At 43.4% G+C, this 24,994-nt stretch overlaps 2 protein-coding genes across 4 annotated transcripts; one reads left to right on the forward strand and one right to left on the reverse strand.

Annotated features, from left to right (window-relative positions):
* The first annotated feature begins 1,912 nt into the window (after nucleotides 1-1,912).
* LOC105939336 (pinopsin) lies at nucleotides 1,913-8,801 on the forward strand. Its single transcript, XM_021307834.2, has 7 exons — nucleotides 1,913-2,403; nucleotides 4,432-4,600; nucleotides 5,676-5,847; nucleotides 5,935-6,001; nucleotides 6,916-7,073; nucleotides 8,404-8,574; nucleotides 8,684-8,801. The coding sequence occupies exons 1-7, from the start codon at nucleotides 1,917-1,919 to the stop codon at nucleotides 8,738-8,740; spliced, it is 1,281 nt and encodes a 426-aa protein (XP_021163509.2). The 5' UTR covers nucleotides 1,913-1,916; the 3' UTR covers nucleotides 8,741-8,801.
* Nucleotides 8,802-8,837: 36 nt separating this feature from the next.
* On the reverse strand, nucleotides 8,838-24,002 carry LOC105939324 (protein-tyrosine sulfotransferase 1). 3 transcript variants are annotated; one of them, XM_021307845.2, is made up of 7 exons: nucleotides 23,782-24,002; nucleotides 19,366-20,042; nucleotides 15,987-16,145; nucleotides 15,506-15,759; nucleotides 10,784-10,985; nucleotides 10,228-10,263; nucleotides 8,838-9,317 (listed from the first exon to the last, which is right to left on the reverse strand). In XM_021307845.2, exons 2-6 carry the CDS (start codon nucleotides 19,801-19,803, stop codon nucleotides 10,252-10,254), a joined length of 1,065 nt encoding a protein of 354 aa, XP_021163520.2. In that variant the 5' UTR covers nucleotides 19,804-20,042; nucleotides 23,782-24,002; the 3' UTR covers nucleotides 8,838-9,317; nucleotides 10,228-10,251. The 3 variants fall into 3 exon arrangements, with proteins under 3 accessions (XP_021163520.2, XP_012736892.2, XP_035998849.1); XM_012881438.3 differs by lacking the exon at nucleotides 10,228-10,263 and having other exon boundaries at nucleotides 23,782-23,997; XM_036142956.1 differs by lacking the exons at nucleotides 10,228-10,263; nucleotides 23,782-24,002 and adding an exon at nucleotides 23,553-23,704.
* Between the last annotated feature and the right edge of the window lie 992 nt (nucleotides 24,003-24,994).

Below are 24,994 nucleotides of genomic sequence, written 5' to 3' on the forward strand. Positions count from 1 at the left end.
TAAGTGAAAGCAAGCACACTGAATTAATTTACTTTTGTATTTTACAGACATTGTTTTTACAGTATTGGAGCCCCATTTCAACAAAGATTAAAAAAAGAGAGATATACAAATTTCTTAAATTTTTTTTATCACCATGGCCAAAATGTGCTTCTTTAATAGTATTACATCCTTGGTTGATACAACAATGGCTATTTGCTTACCAGCCCAGGGCATCGCTCAGTCAGGGCTTACTGTTGTACCTGGAAAAAGTATTTCTTATTTGCATGTCAGTCAATTGGGAATCCTCTCTTTGCTCCTTTTTCTGGCATTGTTCTATGGTCGCTTTATTATGAAGCACTTTGTTGTTTTATGCTATAAAAGGTGCTATATAAATTAAGTTTACTTATTTACTTACTTACTAGTTTTCTGTCTGTAGTATGAGCACTGAAAAAAACATCATTACAAACATATAATGATATATATTACAAATATATATCATTACAAAACCACCAGACTGATATACAAAAAGTTGAATAGATGTGTTTGTGATCCTTTTATTTTTCAGTGTAATCCCACTTTCTACCAACTCTTTATATCAAAACAGCTTCACATCTGGGACGTCACTGTGGAAGATATTCCTCCTAAAACAAAATGTTTCCAAATCAACGCACGCATACAGGAAGGGAGGCTTCACGAGGTTTAATAACACATCAAGGAACATCTCTGGAGGAGAAGGTTACAATATTGTTGTTGCCACCGGTGCAGAGCTTGCTCAACATAGGCAGCAGGTGCCAGTGAGTGCAAAAACATGAATTGGAAATCTTCAGGAAGAACAAGCACAACCATATGAGTACAAGTCTATTGATAAACCTCCTATTTGAGTTATTTACTTATTTATTTAGCTATTGTAAATCTGGCAGCATTTTTTTTCTGTCTGGATAAGAAATGATAAGAGCAACCTTTCCAATGTTATGTCCAGGGTGACGTGTCCTGACATACCTAGGTTGCTTCCTGGACCATGGTTGACGTTCAAGTGGCGAGTACATGCATCAGATTTTAGGTGTGCTTAGAGACATTTTCCAGAGCCAGCAGAAGAAAATCAAAAACAGGTTTCAGGCCAAAACTCTCAGTTCAGAGAAGCTCAAGCATCGATTTAATATGGTTATGTATACGAGTTTCATGACACAGAAAGGTCACTGCGATCATTTATTAGTGAAATGCCTCAGCAATCTCTGCCCATGGGGGAGAGCATTCTTGGCACCCTCAGCCAAAAGCTGCATAATTGACGAGTTGGCTCATTTATTGGGGCTCCCAATCTGCTCTGCAGCATTGCAACAAAAACAATTAAAAACCATGTTGCTGATAGAGAAATAACTGCTGTTTTTTCTCACTCCCGCTCTCTCTGTTTGGTGTGAAGCAGGCATATTTTGCCACACATTTCCATGCATGTTAAAGTTTACTGCTTTGGTTAATTGAAACTTGTACAAACGAACAGGGTGAGAGCTTCAGGACTGAAGATTTGTCCCTCCCAGGCAGGCCCGTATTAAGACAATGTGGTGCCCCTGGGCACTATACCTCAAAGCCCCCCCCCCTTACCCGTGCTGTCCTCCGGTCAAAAACATCAGACATAATCAAGGGGATTTCTGTAATGGATTAATTTTCTGTAGCGTTAAAAAAGACGATACATTTGCACATACTTGTGGACCAGCTCAACTATGACACATTGGGGAGGGGGAGTGATAGATCATGTAGCCTCATCTTGATTTATTTATCATTTATTATTATTGTGACATCAGTGTTCACAAAACGAATAATGCATGGTCTTTCAACAATTTCAAGTAAATAATATAACAATTTATGAAAAATATATTTTTAAAGCATGTGTCATGTGGTGCCCCCCATGGTTGGTGCCCCTGGGCACTGGCCCACTGGCCCTTATGGATAATCCGGCCCTGCTCCCAGGCAGTCCTCCCTCCACCCACCCCGATCAGTTTGCAGCACAGTGGGCTTCAGCTTATCATTGTGTGCTAAAACTGTTTTTATTCATGCATATTTTTTTAAGAAAACTAAGTTTACTAGTGTTCCTTGGTCACAGTGCCATGGTGATCCATTCTGAGCACAGCAGCAACCTCAGCGCCGGGCAGCAGAGCTCCTCTCTAAGCCGGGGAGGTCACACCTCAGCGGCAGTGGTCCTCGGCTTCATCCTGGTCCTGGGCGTCCTCGGTAACTTCCTGTTGCTCCTGGTGTTCTCTCGCTTTCCCGGGTTGAGGACTCCGGCCAATCTTCTCCTGATCAACATCAGCGTCAGCGACATGCTGGTCTGCCTCTTTGGGACTCCTCTCAGCTTGGCGGCCAGCGTGCGCGGCCGGTGGCTGACCGGGACCTACGGGTGCCGGTGGTACGGCTTCTGCAACGCGCTCTTCGGTAACTGCGATTTATTTATGTTCTGTCTGATACAGCCATGTTATATGTACGTATGATTAACTATCTTTGAAAACATCCAATGATAAGTAAAGCACATTTAAATAAATATATATATAAGTGTAATTTGAATGTAAATAGGTTTAATAATGTATTAAAAATAACTCAAGGTAAGGAAATTGTCCAGTTTCACAGTAATAGCAAGAGTTCAGAAACATTTAGCCAATACAATGAGCCAATTAAATAACCGAGCAGCAACAGCCTAAATTTAAGATAGAACAAAGGAAGAAGCAAAGTGACGAAGTGTGAGTTCAGCCCCTCAGTCATGTTTCCATTAGATGTTTGTTTAAGTACTTTGATTAATTGGCAGAATATCAAAGCTGACTTGGTTGACTTGAACTTAAAGTGTCCTGCAAAACTACCTCTTGAACTTTTTCACACTTTATCATTTTACAACCAACAAATTTCAGTTTATTTTATAGAAAGTTTACACAAAGTGTTGCAAAAAAGCAAATGGGTAGAAAAAAATATGTTTTTTTTTTTAATATATTGTGGGAAGAAATCTGCAAAGTTTGGCATGTGTCCATATTCAGCCCCTATTACTCTGGTACCCCCCAAAAAAGTTCAACCAACAGTCATCAGAAATCAACTATACAGAGTACAGATGTGTGCCATTTAATGCCAGTGTGAATAAAGCTGTTTGGCAAAGTTCTCAGGGGTTCATCAGAAAATACTAAAGAAAAAAAGGATGCAAGGTCTTCTGTTCAGATAAAACCAAAAGATTATATATATTTTTTGGCCTGAGGAGTAAACCTTTCACTACACGTGCCTCTTAAATCATCAGCCCCAGACTCATTCTGTTTTTCCTCAGCCAGAGCAATCAATCTGGTGCAAGTTGTTGGGAAGCTGGTCGGAGGTGGATACTGAGCAATTCTGGCAGAAGGGATGTCTGAACCTGCAAAAGACAGGGCAGAAGTTTGCCTTCATGCAGGACGACCGCCCTGAAAGCACAGCCAGAACTACTGTACAAGTACCATGCAATGGTTAAACCCAAAGCCCATCTATACGTGTTTGAATTGCACCACTCAGAATTAGAATCCACTTTATTGGCCAAGACAGTAGGCTCAAAGAATGACTTGCACTTCACAGCAGACAGACATTAATAATGAATATAAAATAAAATAAAGGATAAAAGGAACAGCGCATGTATCCGTATGTACAGCCATTTCTTATGTAAGAGGAAGAAAAAAAGGGTTGTGTTAGGCAACACCTAAATCTAATGGAGGGTCAGTGGCAAGACCTGAAAACCGATGTTCAAAGATGCTCTCCATCCAGTCTGGCTGAACTTTAGCTATTTATGTAAAGAGGAACGGCCACAAAGTCCAGTCTAAATGTGATGGAGCTGGTGGAGAGATAGTACCCCCAAAGATTTGCAGCATGTCTGCAGCAAAATCCTTTTCTACAAAGTATTGATTTTGCAGGGCTGAATACGTCACACTAGTGAAACATTCCTCTGTACAAACAAGCATTTAAAAAAAAGCCTATTTATGACTTTGTCCTTGGAGTTTCTGGATGTGACGTGATAAAAATGAGAATATTTTTGCAAGGACTCATGCTTTGGGTAAAAGTAGCGTCAGAAGCATCAGATTCACCAAAGTAGTTCACTATTCAACCATGGTAGTTTTTTTTAAATTAACATAAAAATTTATTTGGCGTAAACGTGGACTACTACTCACATCACAACTTTACAGTAAATTTACAATCAATACAGGAACAAATCTTGAGCATAATATAAAAACCTTTGGTGATGCTTTTCTAATATTTTACTAAAAAATTGTTAGCCAAAGATTGACAAACCTATATTCTGTGCAGTACAAGAGTGAGTTCACCGTGTGTTTACAATGCAATATTTTCTCATGTAAAATCACATTTTCTGTTGAGTCTATTTTCCTAACATGTCAGCCCGTTATTTTTGTGATTTTCTTGTCGGATGGCGCATGGATCGGTTTCACTGATGTCTCTGCCTGCCAGGAATCGTGTCCCTGGTGTCTCTCTCTCTGCTGTCGTTTGAGCGGTACACCGCGCTGCTCGGCGGCTCTCAGCTGAACTCTGTCCAGGATCGCAGGGCCAGACTGGCTGTGGCGGTTTCCTGGTTCTACTCACTGGTGTGGACTTTGCCACCGCTGCTGGGCTGGAGCAGGTCTGTTTTTAGTGACGACCACGGCTGAAGGGAAGAAAGAAATGTAGAATACGGCTTTTTTCTTTTGTTTTGAGATCATGATGCTCTGAAAATAGCAAAACAGGAGAGTAGAAAAAAAAATCTCTCACTCTTAATTTAAGTGAATTTTAGGCGATATCTCATAAGGTGACAACAAATGGAAAAGCAAAAAAGAAAAACTACTGTAATACAGGTTAATTGAGAATGTGGCATTGTTATGACTTTCTTTCCTACATTTAATAACACTACAGATGGTAGTTTCAGTCTATTTTAATGGATTTTTTATGATAGCTCAAGACTAAAGAGGAAATAATTGTAGAAAGGTAGGAAATTGACCAAAAAGCTGCCTTTGCATTTAGTCTTTTGTGAAATGACCCAGCTTTGCTCATTCACCGGCTGATTTATTTTTTTCCATTTGCAAAATATCTCAAGCTCAGTCAGACTGGATGGAAAGTGTCTGAGAACGTTAATGTTTAAATCTTGCCACGGAGTCTCAGATAGATTTGATCTGGACTTTGACTAGGCCATTCAAACACATGGCCATGCTTTAAGCTCTGACTCGATGTTCAGTCTCAAGTCTTTCACAACCTCTAAAGGGTTTTCTTCAAGTATTTTCCAATATTTTTTTCCAACTTTTATCATTTTTCCTGTTCCTGATGTTTCCAGCAGGACAAACCAAATGTTTAGTTTTACGTTTTGACCAGAACACCTTCTTCCACGTGTGTTTTTGGTATCTTCTGTGGGCTGTGGCAGGTATTTTTACATTTCTCTTTCAACAATGGCTTTCTCTGGCACTTCTCTCTCATAAGTGCCAGACTGCTAATAGTTGTGCTGTCAACAGATTCTTTTGCCGTGGATCTCTGCAGCTCCTCCAGAGTTACCACGGGCCTCTCGGCTGCTTCAACGTGCTCAGAGATTGATTTAAAATGTATTTAGGTCAAAACATGGCTATGTCACTTCAGAAGATTTAACACACTTTATAACATTTAGCTTGGAATAACCGGTGATAGGTTATGTCAGATTAAGTGAATGTGACCTGTCCTCTGTTGTGGAGCAGCTATGGGCCGGAGGGTCCCGGCACCATCTGCTCGGTCCAGTGGCAGCAGCGCTCACTCGCAGCTCGCTCCTACGTCGCCTGCTTGTTCGTTTTCTGCCTCCTCCTGCCGCTGCTGCTCATGGTCTTCTGCTACGGCAAGATCCTGCTGGCTGTCCGAGGCGTGACAAGACAGGTCAGCCCAGAACTTCACCTTTAACCCCCTGTACGACGAGTCACAGCCTCGTCATCGATTTCACCACCCAGTGGTTTGCGTCTGCAGGGGGGCGGGATCAACCAGTCGCAGGCCGAGCGCCGGGTCCTCCTGATGGTGCTCACCATGGTGACAGGTATGATGGGAAAATGTTCTTCTTCTGCCTCTAAATGTGAACCGCGTGCCAAACAATGGCGTTTATAGTCCAGCCCGTGTTTCAGCAGACGTGTAAGGTTGATTAAAGTTCATCGTGAGTGTGTGTCAAAGTGTAAGTTAGAGGATAACTTAGGGGAGAAAGGGAGTTATCCCTCCGCAGGCTTTTAGGGGTACGGAGGAGCTGTTATCCTTCACATGGGCTCTTTGAAGGAGAACCAGCAAGGCTCAGGGGCGGTTCTAGACAGGGGCCAACAGGGGCCCATGCCCCTGTAGAAATGGTCCTGGCCCCTGTTATGGCCCCTGTACTAAAGACATAAGATTAAATACACTTCTCATAATTATTTGCAATGGCAAAGAAACCATAACTGATTGGTTACTTTGACCAATTTTATTTTTTTACCTATACAGTTTTACTCTAAGAAGGGTTTAAAAATTAAGATGTTTCACGTTTAGCTTTAGCCGTATTGAGTTGGGGGCAAAGTTTTCAACTCCTAGATCAGGGGTCTGAAATCTGCAGTTCCAAAACCACAATAGCTCACTTAATATTATTACACAGTTAAATATTGCCATTTTATTGTTTCATTTTTTGTTCTGTGCCCCTGTGAAAAAAAGACTGGCCCCACCTTGGCCCCCCTGGTAAATTTGGTCTAGAACCGCCACTGGCAAGGCTCCTCCTGATTTTACGGTTAAGCTGCACGCCTACGTCTGTTTTCTACAGAGGACAGAGAGTTTTGTTAGTCGGGGGAGATTCTACCAGCTGCTGCTTGGGATGTGTGCCTCGAAACGCCGTTCTGCTTTCCTACAAATGAACGACAGACAAAACCAGGTTTTCTCTGACTGTTATAATGAAACGGCGTCTTACTCCTTTGATAATCGTTTTGTTCACGATCACAGGTTATCTGCTGTGCTGGATCCCATACGGTGTGGTGGCAATGCTTGCCTCCTTTGAAGAGCCGGGAGTGGTGCCCCCTGCAGCCACTTTGGTTCCCTCCCTGCTGGCAAAGACCAGCACTGTTCTCAATCCCGTCATTTGTGGGCTGCTTAACAACCAGGTACAACAGGACTAGGGCTGTGCATGAAAATCGATACAAAGATTAATATCAATGTTTTCACAAATGATTTAATATCAATATTCTGGCTTTCAATATTGATATACCTCCCAACCCCTAGGGGGCGTTATTACAGCACGCCATTACTATTCACAGCGAGGAAGTGCAAGTGAGACGAATTTGCGTAATGGCCGACAGGATCTTAGAAGCGCCTTTGTCCCTAAAATCAGATGACGTAAAATCAGTAGATTGAACATAAATATAGTTTTTGGCTGGTTTTATTGATTGAATGACTTTGAGCATTAATTTGAGAGTAATAAATATCGATATTGGAGTCAAATCAAATCAAGCTGAGCTATATCGAAAATCAAAATTGTATCGTCAGGTATAGAATAGAGAATCGTATCGAATTGGCTCAACCTAGATGATACCCAGCCCTAAACATCACACGCATTTTCTTCTTTTTCTTTATGGTAATGTATTATTTGGTGCTTTGGGTTCTAAAACTTCATGCCTGAAGGAAACTAAGGAACATTTGGTTGGGCATCCCCACAGCATGATGCTTCCCCCACTATGTTTCACAGTGGAAATGGTGCTTAGGGGCCTCAGCTTCCCTGTCAGAGTCAGATACAACTTTAAACTATTTTTCTATCAGCTCAAGAACACCTTATTGCAGTCCTTGGGGAGAATCTTTGTTGGAAGCAGTTTTCTTTCAGATGACTGACTGAACTGTCCTCCATGAGATGTTCAAAGCTTGGGATATTGCTTTATGACCCAACCCTCCCCCCTCCCCCCACTTTCTCCCAAACTAGGTGATTACATTTAAAACAAATAAGAGCCTGAATTTAACGCTAAGCAGACATTTTGTAGTCTAGAAAGGTCGGAGGTGTGCTGTGAATAAAGTACTTAGCATTCAAGCCTTGCTTAACCTAATCAAAAGTTATTAGGCTGCACTGCAAAAAAGGATCTAAAAATAAGTAAAATGTTTTTAAAGTTAGTGTATTTATCCTTGATTTGGGCAGGTAAATAAGATTATCTGCCAATGGAATGAATATTTTGACCCCTAAAATAAGATTAGACATCCTGCACTTGTAATAAGATGACTGAGATGAATTGTTCCTATTTCAAGTGTAAAAATCATATCCCATTAGCAAATCATCTTATCTACCTGCTCAAATCAAGGACAAATACATTCATTTTAAGAATATTTTACTTATTTCTAGTTCCGTTTATGCAGTGTGGTTTACATTTTAAAATGTGCATTTTCCCCCTTTGTAATAGTAAAGCTGTATCTGCATTTTCTTTTACTCCCTTTTGTGCTTTTCTCTCTCAGTTCTCCAGATGTTTCCTCCACATGATCAGCTGCAGTGCAGAAGATTCAACCTCTTCTGATGGTGTATGGAGCAGCAGGGGGATCTGGCCCCAGAATATGCCAGTAGAGGAGCAAAACACAGAGCCTGCCACACTCCCATCCAGAGACCACCATGGACGCCAATGGGAGCAGGTCCAGATGGATGACAGTGAAACGTGACAGAACAACTATTCCAAACCCACCAAAAGTCATTTTTGTGTCTCAGTTTGCGCTTTCTGCCAATCCTTATTCTTTGCCTCATCTAGGAATCATCACAGGATGCTGTGCTGTCAATACACCACCAGAGGGCGCCATGTGACTGAATTTCTTTCCTGCAGAAATACGTGTGACGCACAGATAAGGGAGGTGTCTCCAAGTTAATATCTTCTAATAAACCATCAAAACAATTCCTGATGAGCAGTCCACCAAAATAATTTATTAAGAAAATAAAGATACATCTTGAAAAATATACATAGTCACGATGCCTGATGAACACCGAGTGAGTTATTGATCTAAAGACACGTTCACATTGTGATGAAGAACTTGCAGAAATGTTGAAACCCCGTCAGGTAGGTGGGGGAAGGGGGGGGTGACAGGATGTGTTGAGAATCGGTGTCAAACAGTTCAGCACGGCTATGAGATGAAGAGGTGAGACTTGCGCCTCAAACTACTCGATGAGTCTGTAACTCAAACACTCCACCAGTCCTGCACGCTTGGATACGGTAAACAAGTCTTGAGATCAATTTACAAGCTGCAGATGCAACGCAGGAGTTCCTCCCCGTGAGGCGAGATCACGGCTGAGATGGACGTCCGTGTTTAAGCTGCGTCCGCAGGGTAGAAGAGAGCCGCCGCCGCCTTCAGCTGGGGTGAAGGGACGCTGCTGCTGTTTTCTCTTTCTGAGGAGAAAAGAGAAAAAAAAACATCTAACTAACTTGTGTGTTGAAAAAAAAAAAAACCACAAGAGACTGTGTGGTAGTCAGAGCTGTGTTAGCTTCTTCAATATCAGAGGTTCGACTCAAGTTAAAGGAGGAAAGGCTGCTTTTGGAAATACTGTTTTATTTCAGAACAACCACAGATTAATTAAGCATCTTTACAATCTGTAAAAGGAAAAATAATATATAGAAATATCTTGTAAATGGATGCATAGGGCCATGTAGACGTGTTTGTTGGGGGCAGGGGAGGGCGGCGGTATTCATACAAGCGTTCCTCCTCTAGACGAGTTCTTTAAGGGGTCAGAGGAGGATTTGTCTTTTTTTAAGTGTGGGATGAGGTGCGTCTTTATGTAATGTTGGAGGAAGCTTATGTCAGTGGACAGATAACCACACAACAACCTGATGGTGTCTCATGCAGTGTAAGGTGACTTTATTCGTTTTCCAGCCAATATGAGACAATAAAAGTCAACTTGGTAGTAGGAGATGCGCCAACAAATTAGACACAACTTTCAACTAATTTATCCTGTCAAACAACTCAGCAACTATGCAGACTCAAATGTTCAGACCTCAGTCCATGTGTTGACTATTTTAAATGAATAACTACAAAAAAAAGCAACAGTTTGCCATTAATGTGCCTCAGATTTACCAAAGAGAGTTTAGGCTTCATAAACAGAATATATTGCAAACCCCAGAGCCAGGCTGGAGATTGGAGGACGAATGAAAAGATGGACAGATGAATGGATAAGGAGATGGGTAAGTTTGAATAAAGGGACAGGGGAAAAAAAACTCTTCAAATGGAAATATTTCCCCATAGTGCACTTAAATTCTTTTCCAGTCTTATCTAGACCTGGAAAATAGTCAAACATTTCCACACCTTTCACAGGATCCCTGGAGAACCTTAATAAGGGTCCTGAGGGGGAAAAAAAGAGCTTTATCTACACTTTCAGCAGAATATGATTATATACTGGTCACACGTGTGAGGATACAGTCTGTGGCTATAACATTTAATCTGGGCATCTGCTGCTAAATCTAGAAAAAAAAAAAAAAAAAGACCACTCACACCTTCTGTGCTTTAAGAAAATGCAAGTACAAGAATTATTAATTAAACACTGTTTGTGTAGGACTCTACTAAGCAGGAAAGGGGAATATAGGCATTTTCTGTTTTACCACGTTTCATTAAGTACCATTAAAAGAACTAAGCTTGGTCTGTTTGTTTAGGAAAAACTATTAGAAAGTGTTTGGATCTTTAAGAATCGATTGTCAGAACGTCCAGCAACACCCGTTTATAACAGTGTAATATATGAAAAATCTACTTTAAAAAAAAACAACTATCCTTTTGTAAAGTCAAGGCTACAACCAAGACCAGTTTCGGGAAGAAAAAAATGTAACGTTGTTAGAAAAAAAGAGAGAAATCTTTAATCCTGCCCTACCTGTAAGTGGTTGAAAGGAGACGCCATGGGTTCTAGTTTTGTGTAATCAGGCGGGTTGGCGTGAGGATCGTAGCCCAGGCGGGCGAGCATGGGGGCGATTTCGGCCATGTCGTTGATCACGTCGGGGGGGATGTTCCCCACCCACTTGGAGAGCGCCTCGGTGTTCACCGGCTTCATCACCTGGTCTGTGGAGCGCTCCACCCTGCACACAAACACGGAGGTCAGGCCTGCGCTCCGCCGTCAGGTTACAGGATACGGTCTTTAAAAGGTTTGTAAAGCAGAAAGAATCAGAGGAAAGCAAACTGGATGTAAAATAAAATAAAAAAACGGTTAAAACTGTAGCCGCAACGATCAAAAGTTACATAAAAAAAACACATGGATAAAAAAACAGGAGCAGAAAAGCTTATTTTGCAGCAGCATTTTCCTAAAAGAAGATTATGAAACATCTGTGTGAGTAATAATGCGCCGACCGTTGAAGAACCAATCAAAAAGAAGAGTGCTAATTCTCCCCCCGAATGTGGCCTAATTCCTTTAAATAACAGATTTGGGTTTCAGCCTCGTACGGCAGCCAGATTCCCACCAAATCCCCAGAACGGCTGGCCCGCATAAAGATGCTGGGCTGGAGGCAGAGCGTCCCAAAGGAAGAGTCTGCAGCGGCACGTCTCCAGGCTTTGAGTTCTTACGCTGCTTTAGGACGAAACTCTGCCCTCCCGGTGGCTCCGGCTCGGTCCAAATCCTCCCAACCCTCAGCTGCATTTTAGTTCAGGGAGAAACAGACGATGCTCTACACTGCAAAAAGGGAACTAAAAATAAGTAAAAAAATTCCTGAAATTAGTGTATTTTTCCTTGATTTGAGCAGGTAGATAAGACTATTTGCCAATAGAATGAGATTTCTGCACTTAAAATAGGAACAATTCATCTCTAAAATAACATAATTAGACATCTTGCACATGAAATAAGACGATGGAGATGAATTGTTCTTATTTTAAGTGCAAAAATCTTATTCCATTGGCAAATAGTCTTATTTACCTGCTCTAATCAAGGAAAATTACAATTATTTCAAGAAAATTTCACTTACTTTAAGTTCTATTTTTGCAGTGTAAAAACACCTAAAGAAGACCCGAATAAAAACGCAACAAACATGCTTGACAACCTGTATGTTGTAAATAACGCCTAGCATAACGTTGTTATTTTAAGGTCAAAGACTGAAGAGCTTCTTGATCGTGTAGAAACAAAACTAATGTCTCAACAAGTTACGCTTAAGGAGCTGAAAGAGTTTGCATGTTTTATTCTCCCATTTCTTTACCCTGAAATAAAAAAAAATAAAATAAAAAAAACACAGTAAAGCTGGAGCTTATTCACTGCAAAAACGGAACTAGAAATAAGTAAAATTTTCTTAAAGGTATACTATGCAACCGGGGTTGATTTTCCAGCGAGGCTCCCCCCAGAGGGCGAAAGTAAAAGTGCACTGTCGTAAATATGCTCAGCTGTTCTGGTTTCTCCGTCAAGCCAGGCGCGGTTGTTTTGAGCTTAGCAGACAGGCGAACGCAACGAAAAGTGGAAAAAACGGCAGTACAAACAATGACTAACACAGTGAAGGTATGAACATCAAGCTTCTTGCAGCGCTATCTTGGCGAGGCGGCGGCCACAAACTTTGCACCGCTGACCGGCTGAGCGGAGCGGCGCGCATATCGAGTTAGTTTTATTTTTTTATTATTATTTTTTTGGAATGTCGGCGAGGCGGTGCGTGAGGGAAACCCTACAATGTTACTTACAATCGCATCAGCAGAAACGCGAGGTCCGCGTCAGCCTTGCAGCCTTCTATGTTCACCCGTGTACGACTCCTCTCTCTGTCCAGAGCCCTTTTCCTCTTTCTTGCCTGCTCCGACATGGGCTTTCGCTGTTTTCTCGCTGGTTCCGCCATGATAACTGCACAAATATCGCCACTGCGCTAGCAACGAGCACACCTTTCACTGCGGGCGTGTAGCAGTTCTCGCCGTAAAGCAAGACCGACTCTCGTGATGCACACGACACTACTGAGCCTGTGACTGCGGGCCGACTGCTCCTGCAATTGCAAGTGCGGTATTTCCCCCACAGACCACCAGGGCGGCCGAGAAAACCTTAGTTCAACCTGAAATGACTCATTTAATCATCCAAAACGGTATGGAACATATTAATTAACTGAAAAATGTTGCATAGTATGCCTTTAAAATTTGTGTATTTGTCCTTGATTTGAGCAGGTAAATAAGATAATTTGCCAATGGACTAAGATTTTTTGCACTTAAAATAGGAACAATTCATTTCAATCATCTTATTTCAAGTGCAGGATATTTAATTATCTTACTTTAGGGGTCAAAATATTCATTCCATTGGCAGATAATCTTATTTACCTGCACAAATCAAGGATAATACACTAACTTTAATAACATTGCACTTATTTTTAGATCCGTTTTTGCAGTGTTGGCTTATTTATATCATCTGCACTCACTTAAAACACCAAATGTTTTCTAAAACAATAATTTGTGCCGACTAGATCAATAAAAAAAAGAAAGAAAATATTCGCCTAGTGGTATTATTACAGTGTTAGGGCTCCAGCTGCAGCAGAAAGGGTCGAGCAGCAAAACTTTCTGTGTACTCTAGAGTCAAACGTGCGACGCGGCTGAAGCTCGGCCCAAACTGGGTCATGCAGCGATCCCACACAAAGCGACAAATCCGCTCGAGATGAGCGAAACCAGAAAGCACCGGAGGTCTTACGGAGACAAAGCACAACGCTCGACCCGATTCAAATACGGTGGTTAAGCTTTGCATAAACAAATTCCCGCAGACCTCAATAATAATAATGAAAACAAAACGGCTTTGTTGGATAATCCGAGTCGGTGAAGATAATTTCCCCACGGCTCTGGGAAACTGAGAAGGTGCCGTGGAAAACAGCGGATTACATAAAAGCTGCTGGTAAAGGAAGTTACTGAGTTACGGAGAGTACCTGGCTCTCTATTAGTTATTTGACAATAAAATATATGGTTCCAAAAGTCATTTTTAACTTTTAAAAGATAAAACTAAAAAAAAAAGGGTAACCACTGCTAACCACTCGCTCTTCTCTCCGCAGGACGGATCATGTTAGTAAACCAGTCACATAAATTAGCATTTTAGCTTGTTAAAATGGCTGATTTACATCCTTATCAAATGTTATTCTATCATTTAAAGCATTCCTTATTTAATAAACGTTGGTTTTATGATTGTACAGTGGTAATGAAAGGGACTTGGAATCTTAAATAAAGACGGTCTGATGGAAAGAACACGAGTTGAGTCCAGTTATTGTGAGGAAAATGCGATGAAGACAGAGAGGTGAGGCGGATCTGAGAACCCCTTTATCATGTCATCCCTTTATCGTTAAACACAGCAGGACGAACGTTAAATGACAAAAGAAATAAAGATAGAAACGAGTTGAGGAATATGAATGTGTGCCCGCTTGTAAAATGGCTGCAATTAAAAACCAGTTCAGCGCGGGCCCTTTGAATGATTTAGCTTTGGTCTCGGACACGAACGCCGGCGACGACACGTCTACAAAGCCGGGGAACAAAGAAAGTCTTAAATCAGATTAGTTTTGAATCCCAGGAAGCAGGCAGGTCCCACGTCCTCCTCACACCTGGCCAGCTGGACCGTGCTTGTCTTTTAAACCATTTTCCTCTGCTGCTTCAGATCTACGTGCGCTGAACCGCTCCGTACGGGGGGAAAAAGAAGCTGGAGATTTTCCTGCAATTATCTCAGTTTATAAACAAACAATCCTCAGATCACCCGATAGCCGGATGTTTACCTTGCTTTGCCTCGTCACAGACAACTAAAACCTGCCGCCGCTGCACGTCTGAGATTTACAGAGTCGCTGATTTTTCTCTATGAGTTGAAACAATTTCAGATATTTATACTAGGGCTGAACGATTTTGGAAAATAATATAATAGCGATTTTTTTTCTTAATATTTTGCGATTTAATGCGATTTTTTCCCCCCAGTTTAATTTATCATGTCTTTTTAAACACATACAAACAACAAATCAATTTGTTTCCTCGCCGTGTGGATTAGTTGCTAAAAGACCCACAGCATCTAAACTTGGAGCAGAAATGATTGCGTTCTGCCTACAATATATTTCAACCAAAATTGCAATTTTGACTTTTCTCTGCATTAAACACAAGCAACAAAAATGGCCTCTGAATAAAGATGTTTGTAAACAAGGACTATTGTAAATATGAACTTTTAATGTTTCTATTAATCAGAATATTATTCAAGAGAACAGCTTTTAATTTATTTGGACATCAATCCTTGTTGAACATAAAGTGCAACCAACAAACAAGTCTATGTATTAAACTGATTGACCTGTACTTAATGCTTTGTGTGATTATACAAACTCTAAAACAAGTAATAAAATTAGATTATCTCACTGTTGCAACTGTCTTCCTTCCATTTAGAGGCAAACCCACTTTAAGCATTTTACTGACACCTAATAATTCCCGAATTGTTACATAGCCAAAAATTGCAGACCTCTGCGATTTGGAAATTGCGTTTTTTTAAATCACGATTATATTGAAAATGCAATTAATTGTTCAGCCCTAATTTATACCAGTATTTATTTCTAAAGCTCATGAAAAAGTGAACACCTCAAAGCCAGTGAGGAGCACAGACACCAGCAGAGGGGTGTCCCTGTGTGGCACGCAGGCGTACGATACCCACCTGGACAGCGACACGCCGCCGGCCTTCCCGATCAGCTCCTCGTGATGCAGCACCGCCGAGTCCCACTGCAGCTCCAGGAAATGGAGCAACTGCCTCATTTCCTGCTCCGGGTGGAGAACCAGCTGCTCGTAGCGCACGGGCAGACACCGCGCCTCGCCGGCCGCCTGGCACTGGCTGAACATGGTGTCCAAAGCGCTGCTCCACTTGGTGAGACAGTCCCTGTAGCTGGTCAGGTCAAACCCAGAGATGGTCACCTGGGAGACGAGGCGCGGAGAGAAGAAAAAAGAAAAAAAACACCTCAGTTCACAGTCAATTCCTGAGAAGCAACGTGAATCCTTCCACTGAAGGAAAACGTCCCGGCACGCGGCGCTGCATCAGCACCAGTGAGTCACGAGCCGGCCGGGGAGCGCAGGCCGCACGAGGAGCACCGGTCCGCCCGGTCCGCCCTGCAGGGAACAAACGGGGAAGGAAAGGAGCTTACCTTGCGCGATATCATGGAGTGGACGGTGGCTCGTCCGTCTCGCAGCATCAGCACAAACTTGGCTTTGGGGAAGATGCGCGCCAGATAAGATAGAGACTTCAAGGCGAACGGGTCCTTGTTGCAAAGGCGGGGCGCCGGCTCGCCGTGTCCGACTATCACCTGGACAACGCACACATAAGGGATCTTTAAAACACGTCTTTACCCTACATAAAAATCATTAGCAATCAGTCGGCGGTGATTTACAAGATGAGGTTTTAATCCTTTTAGACTCAAAATGCATATATCCTAACTTAAAGATGGGAACGAAAAGTTTTCTTTATTGCAATATTCCGATTTTTAATCGTAAACGTTCTTTAAACGCCTTGACGTTTTTCGTCTACTTTCGTTTGGAGAAGAAGAAGTACAAGGCGAGACAAACCAAAATGATTATTTTTTAAACCTTTTTTTTAATATAATTATATTTTAATAACAAGAGGCAAACAAACCCAAGCTGCCTGGCCTCTAAAGGTTCTTCAAAAATGTCGGACGAAGCCGGGCGAAGGCAAAACCCAACAGGAGCAGGCTCATCTTCAACCTAACACCCCGAATATCAACACTGCTTAAATCTTACTCAGGTGTGTGTGTGTGTGTGTGTGTGTGTGTGTGGGGGGGTTTACTCTAATACCATGAAATCAAACCCGGTATACCCAACTGAGTTCAAAAGCCATTTAATGAGAAAACTGCTCAGCATGAACCCAGCTGTCCTGTGAAGGCATCCGAGGAGAACGTCAGGAAAAATAAAACAGAATCACGCCGTTCGATCTCCAAATAGGAACGGCCAAGACGGGGCTGCAGTTTTAATCACAATATTTTGTGTTTGGCACGACGATGAGAAAACTCACTGTGACTTTTTTGGCGATTAACCTTTCCCCGCAACCAGTCAGAGCTCAACAAACACAAATACTGCTCCGAAAATAAACATTTATTACAAAAAAAAAGTTACTTCAATACACCAGTTCCAGTTCTTTTAATAGCACATAAAAAGCTAATTCAACCATATCTTTAGATAAACTGATATTAAGTGATGCTCTGATCTAGACAACTGTGTCAAGATTTTTTAAACAGCAAAGCTAACGCTGCTAACTACACTGACTGGGAGTGTTAGAGTGTTGTTAATACCATCAGTCACGTTTCCTCTAAGGATCTTTTTTCCTTGTATTTATAGAAGCAGTCAAGAAGTGTAAGGCAACTCTGGAGGAGATGCTGAGATCGACGGCTCGGGTGGGATAGTCCACTGACTGGGCAACTATTAGCCGTGCGCTCCACAAATCCAGCGTTTATGGAAGAGCGGCAGGAAGGCAGCCATGAGAAACCCTGTTTGCAGCGCGCAAAAAAAACATGTAGAAGATAGGCTGGACGTTAATTCAATATATATCGATCGATAGAAAAAAGGCCAGAGCAACAACATAAAAGGGCCAGAGCTGCACTTAAAATATATATTTTTAATTTGTTGATACTTATCGATATCGATCGATATGATTTCTATTTTATCGATAAGCTTTTTTTCCTGTATCGTCCAGCCCTAGTAGAAGATGCAGCAAACCTGAGGATAAAGGCACTCTTGTCAGATGAACGCAACATTTTTACTTGTTGGGCAACAGGAACAGTTGTGGCCAAAAAAAACCCCCCCCCCAAGGATCACTCTTAACACACTAAACCCCACAATGAAGCGCGGTAGCGGCAGCATCATGATGTGGGGATGCTTATCAGCGGGGTCAGGGAAACTGGAGTTAAACACGTGACAATCCTGGGAGAAAACCTGTTAGCAGAAGCAGAAATCATCCAGCAGGACAATGATCCTAACCCGACCGCCAGACCTACGGAGGTTTGATACAAACAACTAAGACTACGTTCACACTGCAGGCCTTAATGCTCAATTTCCGATTTTTTTGCGTGTCCGTTCACATTTCCAAATATATGTGACTAGTATGTGATCTCCTGTGTGAACTGAATGCGTTAAACTTAAGTGTCCCGCATGCGCACTCGAGGACGCGATGACGTCACACGTAGCGAGCGTCCTCAATATTTGTGGAAGTAAACAAGGATTATAATGCTGGCACGCATTTTACGGTCATTAATTTATTTTCTAACCGGAGCTTTCTCTCTATTGACTGCTCTTCTCATTGTAGTCTGCTATGGGTGTCGTCTTTCTTCCCGCTTCTGCATAGCAGGACGCAGAATAGTGACGTTTGTCGAGTATCGTTGACGTACAGGTCGGATAAATGCGACCTGACCGTACAGACACAGGTCGCATTTGAAAAGATCAGATACGTATCGGATTCAGGACCACATATCCAAGTGGCCTGGGTCGCATTTGAAAAAATCCGATCTGTGTCGTTCAGACTGTCATAAAAAGATCAGATCCAGGTCGCGTATGGGCAAAAAAAATCGGAATTGGGTCACTTCAGGCTGCAGTGTGAACGTAGCCTAAATGTGTCATCGTGGTCCCGATAAAGCCTAGAGCTCAGTTAAATATGGAATCTGTGGCAATGCTAGAAAACATACGTTCCAAGAGGCTCTTCATCCATCCTGTCTGAGTACGAGCAATTTTGCAAAGCAGAATGGCAAATAATTTAGTCTCTAGACGTGCGAGGCTCGCAGAGACAAGTAGCTTATCGCACATTTTACCGTTATCCGTTCCGTCGCTTCGTTCCTCTGGCAGAAAATGTGTAGCCTCGTGAGACCATCCTGATCTCGTGAGCTTTCAAGGTTTCACTCGCAGATCAGTCTGGCTACTCTCCCTTAAAGAAAATTTGGAGCCGTTCACCAAACGAACGTCCAATCAGCGTTGGCTTTGAGGCGGGTTGAGGTGTGACGCAACGGGAAGATCGACAGTTCAGTCTAAAGAACATGGCGGCTTCAGCCGATGAAACTAGCGTTAGCGTGGCTATCGAGCAAGTTTTATCGGAATTACAGAGTATTTCTTTGCTGAGCTAACGAGCCTTTACCTGCAGCAGCAAGAGTAGCTTGGCTTGTGGTTGTGTTTTCGTCGTCGCTCGTAACAGAGCGACGACGAATCTGATTGGTTCATTTGGCCCGTCTATCACCAACATAGGCCAATCAGCTAACCAGTATTTTCGCCCCTTCCCAAAATTACTTCAACGGAAGGTTTCCAGATGGATATGCGGAGCAAATCTATCTGGCGGAGTCAGGTTAGAAAATGTGGGAATTGTAGGAATTTGCCACAAGATTACACTCTAGCAACAATAAACCTAGTAAGTTAATTCAATAAAAAAGTTAAACAATTATCTACAACAACACATTTCAGCTGAGGCGATCTTTGAACGATCTAATATTTTGTGTGTTTGAGGCTCTCCAGCGGCGGACTGCGGCCACCCACCTCCAGCAGAAAGGCCCGCACCGCCGCGTCCAGCACCTGGTCCGTGACGCCGGCCTCGTCCAGCCGTATCCTCTCCTTCACCGAGCGACTCCAGGTGGCCCTCATGGCGAGGAGGCGGGGGATCACCCGCGTCTCCTCGCCGCAGCGCACGGCGTTGTGGGCGTCCAGCATCACGCGCGTCAGCGTGGTGCCGCTGCGGGGGAAGCCGCCGATGAAGATGAGGGGCGTGTCCTCGGGCAGGTGCTCGGTCAGCGGGACGCTCTGGTTGCCCGAGGCCATGTTGAGCTCCATCCATCGGTGGCGGTGGCTTTTCCGGGGACAGTCCATCCCGTTCATGCCCAGGTAGAGCAGCAAGACGGAGCAGAGGAGGACGCAGCCCAGCAGGAAGTTCATTTTGTTTCTCATGGTTGCGCGCGTAGCCGTGGGGAACCAGGACATAAAATAGAGCGCTGGTGGGGAGGGGGGGGGCAGCTGCTAACCCGGGGCGAGGGAATCCACGTCTTAAAATTCAAGAGGGTTCATTAAGACATAATTAGATTGAGTCCAGCAGAGAACACTGGCAGTGACCACGAATGCGCCGCAGGCTGGGATTTCTCCTCACTCCTCCACATCTGTCCGTGCCCTGTTCTCAGACCGCAGGTCCGCGGTCAGCGACGCCTCTTAGCCATGACGGCGACCTAAAACACACAAAAAAAACAAAAACACAGGAACACTTCTTACTCACAAATCTTCTTATATGAGGCTGAGAGTTCCTGTTGTTTCATCACAGAGCACCACAGTGTGAGGGAGATTACTTCAGGATCAGTGTTTGGTTAACTCCAGAGTAATCCAACAGATTTAGTTACCCTGTTTGTTTGTTTCTAATAAAGCGGCGGGGGGGTCGGGGAAACAGGCACACACTTTCTGACGGGCCTAAAAGGAACCAGGCCTGTTCTTTTTTTATCCTTAAATCTGCCGTTTCGCAGCCGCTGGACGTCGTTGAGCAAAATCAAAAGGTGACCGCAGTCCTCCGTGTTTTCCTTCCCGCCGACGGTTTCGCTCAAACTCCAACGCTCAGCAACGTTTGCTTCAGATCGTGTTACAACTCACCGAGCAAGACGCCCCGAGACTTCTCCATTTCTGTCCTGCAATGTGCACAGGAAAGGTTTCGCTGGCGCAAACTCGAATGGACTTCTCCTTATTAGCGTGGAAAACAACATGCAACAGCACCTAAAGGCCAGAGTTAGGCTTCCTGCCATCTTGTCGGGACTGAAAGTGGAGGAGATCCTAGCATCTGGATGCCACATGGTAACCTACCCCCCCAACCCACCAGCAAAATAAAAAAAAATCTCTGGCCATCAGATCAAAAAGAGAAAAGAGCTGTAAAAACGACTTCAGGTGAAGCTTTCAGCCATTCAAGAACTTGACGTGTGCTGTAACTTTGTTGCTTTTTAAATGCAGAGACTACTCCGCATGTAGTCGGCAGTGATTTACAAGATGAGGTTTTAATCCTTTTAGACTCAAAATGCATATATCCTAACTTAAAGACGGCAACGAAAAGTTTTCTGTTTTGAAATTTTCCGATTTTTAATCGTAAACGTTCTTTTAAACGCCTTGACGTTTTTCGTCTACTTCCGTTTGGAAAAGAAGAAGTGCAGAGCGAGACAAACTGTAATGATTCTATTTTAAACTTTTTTTTTATATATATATAATTAGATTTTAATAACAAGAGGCAAACAAACCCAAGCTGCCTGGCCTCCAAAGGCTCTTTTAAAAAAAATCGGATGAAGCCGGGCGAAGGCCAAACCCAACAGGAGGGAGCTGAGGGAAAGGGCCTCTGAAGTGTAACGCCTGGCAGGATGCGAGCACCAGATGGCCCCTGAAGGGCCACCGTGGGACCTCATGACAGAAAAGCCAACAATCAACCTCCGCCAAACAAAGACCGATGACTGGGAATCGCAGGTTTACAGCTAAAGTTGCTGGTGGTAGGCATTTTTCAGAGGAAACAGGAACTGAGAAGTGGCAGCAGGAGAGCGGCCTTCCTGCCAGCGTTAAGGTCTGAACCTCTTCCATTTCCGTTCATCGGTAGAGGCTAAAAGCATCGCCGAGAATACAAACATTATCCTCTAATCAGGGCAATCATCACCGAGATTAGATTTGCAGCTTGACGGATGCACAAGCGAAGCGAAACTATCAGGGGGGCGAAGGCGAAGCGAGCACTTTGAGTCGTCGTTACAGTAAAAAAATAAAAAATAAAACACAACATCCCCGCATGCGACGTCACACATCTTCCTCCAGTTTGCTTCCACAGAGACGTCCACTGTATATTAAATCACAACTGTTGTCCTTATTCTGTCCAATGAGAGCCTATTAGAAATGTTGAATGAGCGTAAAAATCAAACTAGAGACGAGTGGCTGCGTTTAATTTACGATGTTCCAGCCGCAGAGAGAGACGCAGCTACCTACGGGTTCGTCCTCGTTCGTTTTGCGTTGCTATCCAGCAGCAGCAAGAGTCCAGATCGGTTCATTTGTCAGATCCGGGTTAACGCAAGGTCAACAATGCAACGACACGCTTAGGACCAGAAGAACCGATCGATGTACTGATAACACGCAACAAAAAAAAACTCAATGACAGGATATTTACAAAGCACAAAAGCTAATATTGTGTATGACCTATGGAGGTACGGGTGGAATAAAAGTATAAATAGACGTATTTCACAGGCGCTGTGATATTCCTTCAATGGTGATTGTGATGATTTATATTGCACAGGTCGTGCGGCAGGTTATCGCGGGCCATTCAGCAATAAAAGGCCGCCGTGTTGGAGACATTGTCTATCAGGGTTTTATTTTCCTTACAGTCCTCCGGTCTCTCCCACCACCTTGCACTGGGTCCAGGGGGCAATCCCAGGACAGAGCCGGCCCTCCTAATGAGTTTATCCAGCCACAGATAAGCTGCTGCGCCAACGACCCGCACCGTAGAAGACGGCTGATCCCACCACGGAGTCAAAGGTCCGTCACCCCCGGCCCTCCACACTGCAAAAAAAGAACTAAAAATAAGTAAGATTTTCTTGAAATGAATGCATTTGCCCTTGATTTGAGCAGGTAGATAAGATGTTCTGCCAATGGAGGGAGTATTTTTACCCCTAAAATAAGATAATTAGATATCCTCCACTTGAAATAAGATGAGGGAGATGAATTGTTCCTATTTTAAGTGCAAAAATCGTATTCCATTGGCAAATCATCTTATTTACCTGCTCAAGTCAAGGTCAAATAGTTTCATTTCAAGAAAAAATGTCTTATTTTTAGGTGTATTTTTGCAGTGCAGAAGACCTCAGCGGGTAGAGTCTGCTCTGGCCCTTCTTGTAAAGAGCATCCACATGGTGACTCCAGTCCAGTTTATTGTTAATTTTAACACTCAGGTACTTAGAAGGGTCCACTGTCTCAACATGCACCCCTTATTTGGGGTTTTATACAAAAGATGCCCATCAATCGCGTCCATCCATCCATCCATTGCATGGATGGATCTTTTTTTACCGTCCTTCTTGAAATCCTCTCCCCATTATCCCTTCCTTTAATCCCCTTGCGCTTCCTTCCTGAAACCCCTGTCTTCTCCTTTTCCTTTCATTCTTTCTCCAATCCTTGCCTTACAACAATCCTTCCTGCCCACACACTGCTTTCTGTTCCCTCCTTCCATCCACTTTTTTTCCTTCCTTGCTTCTATTAAAAAAAAAAAAAACACACACACACACACCTGTCATTCTTTTCCTCTCCTCGTTACAATTCCTTCCTTCCTTCCTTCCTTCCTTCCTTCCTTCCTTCCTTCCATGTTTTTTTACAGGTTCCATATTTAAAATTCAACCCACTCCAGAAACATGGACGCTGGGGACTTTCCCTCCCATCCAATGTTTGCGTTGTAAAAACAGACCAGAACGCTGACACCATAGGAGGAAGCGTGTAAAGTTTGAAATAAAGTGGCCCACCGGAGCCCCTGCAAACAGGTCGACCCTGTCGGTGACAACCGTGCGGCGGCTACAGAGCGTCGCAGGCCCGGCAGCTACGCACATCTGGCCTGGTGAAGCATCCCCTCCCTCCCTCCCTCCCTCCGCTGCACGAATCCAGCTACGAGCCAGGTGAATGACCTGCCTGCAAACGAGAACAGCCAGTGGTTCTGTGCGCCATGGACCCGCCTCTCCTCCTTGTGAACATACCCGGTCTGTCTAAAGCGAACGGCGGGTTGAAGTCAACAATGGTGTCCGCTGACCAGCCTCCCGAGAAACTGCCGAAAAAATCCGACGAGGAAACACAAGAAGAACCTTGATCCAACACGGCGGCTGTTCTGGGAGAACACCCTCCTCCCCCTCCTCCCCTCTTCGGTTATTACCACGTCACAGCAGCCGTGATGTCCGCCTCGTGTCGTTAAAGGAGAGAATAACTCACCGTTTCGCTGCTTTATCCCGGCGGAACTTTCACGGCGGAGTCGACGCGGTCCTCAGCCGTTGAAAGGTGAAACGCACACGCGGACACGCACCGATGACACGAGCCACACGGAGCCCGAGAGGAAACTCGCCGGTGATTGGCTAGAACGCAGGCGGGCGAGATGTAACGCGGTCTGCCATTGGTGGACGCGTTAAAGGGCAATTCCGCCTCTTTTTTCCCTTCCCCTCCTCTCTCTCCGCCACCAGGGACTGAAATTACTTTACCACATCGATTGGTATGCTTTCAGTGAAAGCCCCACCGGGGGAAATTTAATCACAGTGAGGGATTTACTGGAGGTTAAAGCTGCCGCGTTTAATTAAACCATCTTTTCATTAGCGACAGATTTTGCTTGGCTCTAAAGTTTCAGGGATCTTCTTGAAGAATTAAAGCCCTCAGAGGAAGGCCGAGTGTTACCAAAGCAGAGCTTGTGAAAACGCAATAAATAACCACCGAACCTCTTAGGTGAGCAATGGGAGGGTTTATGTAAAAATTCTAATGAGGAGAAATAGTAAAATGATAGCAGCTTTTTGTTCGGACTTAGTCACAATGACTATCCATCATAAGATTTACAAATTTACAACTGGTGGTTTGCCTACGCTGTCAAAAAGATAAAGTGGATGGACACAGCCAAGAGAACATTAAGTCAATAACACATTACTGGTGCGTTATGTTAATGCACTGAGACTGAGTTTGAAATACTTTCATACTACTGGGACCATATGAGCTGCAGTGAATCTATTAACCCATTGCATCCCGGTCTGTGAACTCTGCATGGTGTTCACACTGCTGCAGTGCACAAACATGCACTTAAACCACAGAAATTAAGGGTTTTACAACTAAAGGTCCCATCGACAACACGCCCCCCTATGTATTCTACTGAGCTACTGCGGGAGGGAACTGCATTAACCACAAAATCCTGTGAAGAAAACAGGAAATCTAATGAAAAGTGACACTTTTTATTTAAGAAAATAAAACAAAAACAATGCTCAGACAAATTCTAAAGTGTCTTGTGATTGCTTGGATTTTTCTAGTTTCCTTTTTCTCAAAAAACTTGTGTAATAAACAGTGGCTCGTTAAATCCTTTGTGCCTTGCCATATGCTGTTGCATTACAACCACTAAATTCAATGTATTTCCCTCAGATATTATTTAATAGAGGAACACAAGGTACTGTGA

Source organism: Fundulus heteroclitus, chromosome 11 (assembly GCF_011125445.2).
Source record: "Fundulus heteroclitus isolate FHET01 chromosome 11, MU-UCD_Fhet_4.1, whole genome shotgun sequence".
Taxonomy (NCBI): Eukaryota; Metazoa; Chordata; class Actinopteri; order Cyprinodontiformes; family Fundulidae; genus Fundulus; species Fundulus heteroclitus.

Coding starts and splice junctions, on each gene's coding strand:
- LOC105939336 (XM_021307834.2), top strand. CDS start 1,917: ATGGATAATCCGGCCCTGCTCCCAGGCAGTCCTCCCTCCACCCACCCC. Junction 4,601..5,675: donor CCGCTGCTGGGCTGGAGCAG/GTCTGTTTTTAG, acceptor GTTGTGGAGCAG/CTATGGGCCGGAGGGTCCCG. Junction 5,848..5,934: donor TCCGAGGCGTGACAAGACAG/GTCAGCCCAGAA, acceptor TTGCGTCTGCAG/GGGGGCGGGATCAACCAGTC.
- LOC105939324 (XM_012881438.3), bottom strand. CDS start 19,803: ATGTCCTGGTTCCCCACGGCTACGCGCGCAACCATGAGAAACAAAATG. Junction 16,146..19,365: donor TGCGGGCCTTTCTGCTGGAG/GTGGGTGGCCGC, acceptor TGCGTTGTCCAG/GTGATAGTCGGACACGGCGA. Junction 10,986..15,505: donor GGCGGCGTGTCGCTGTCCAG/GTGGGTATCGTA, acceptor GTTTGTGTGCAG/GGTGGAGCGCTCCACAGACC.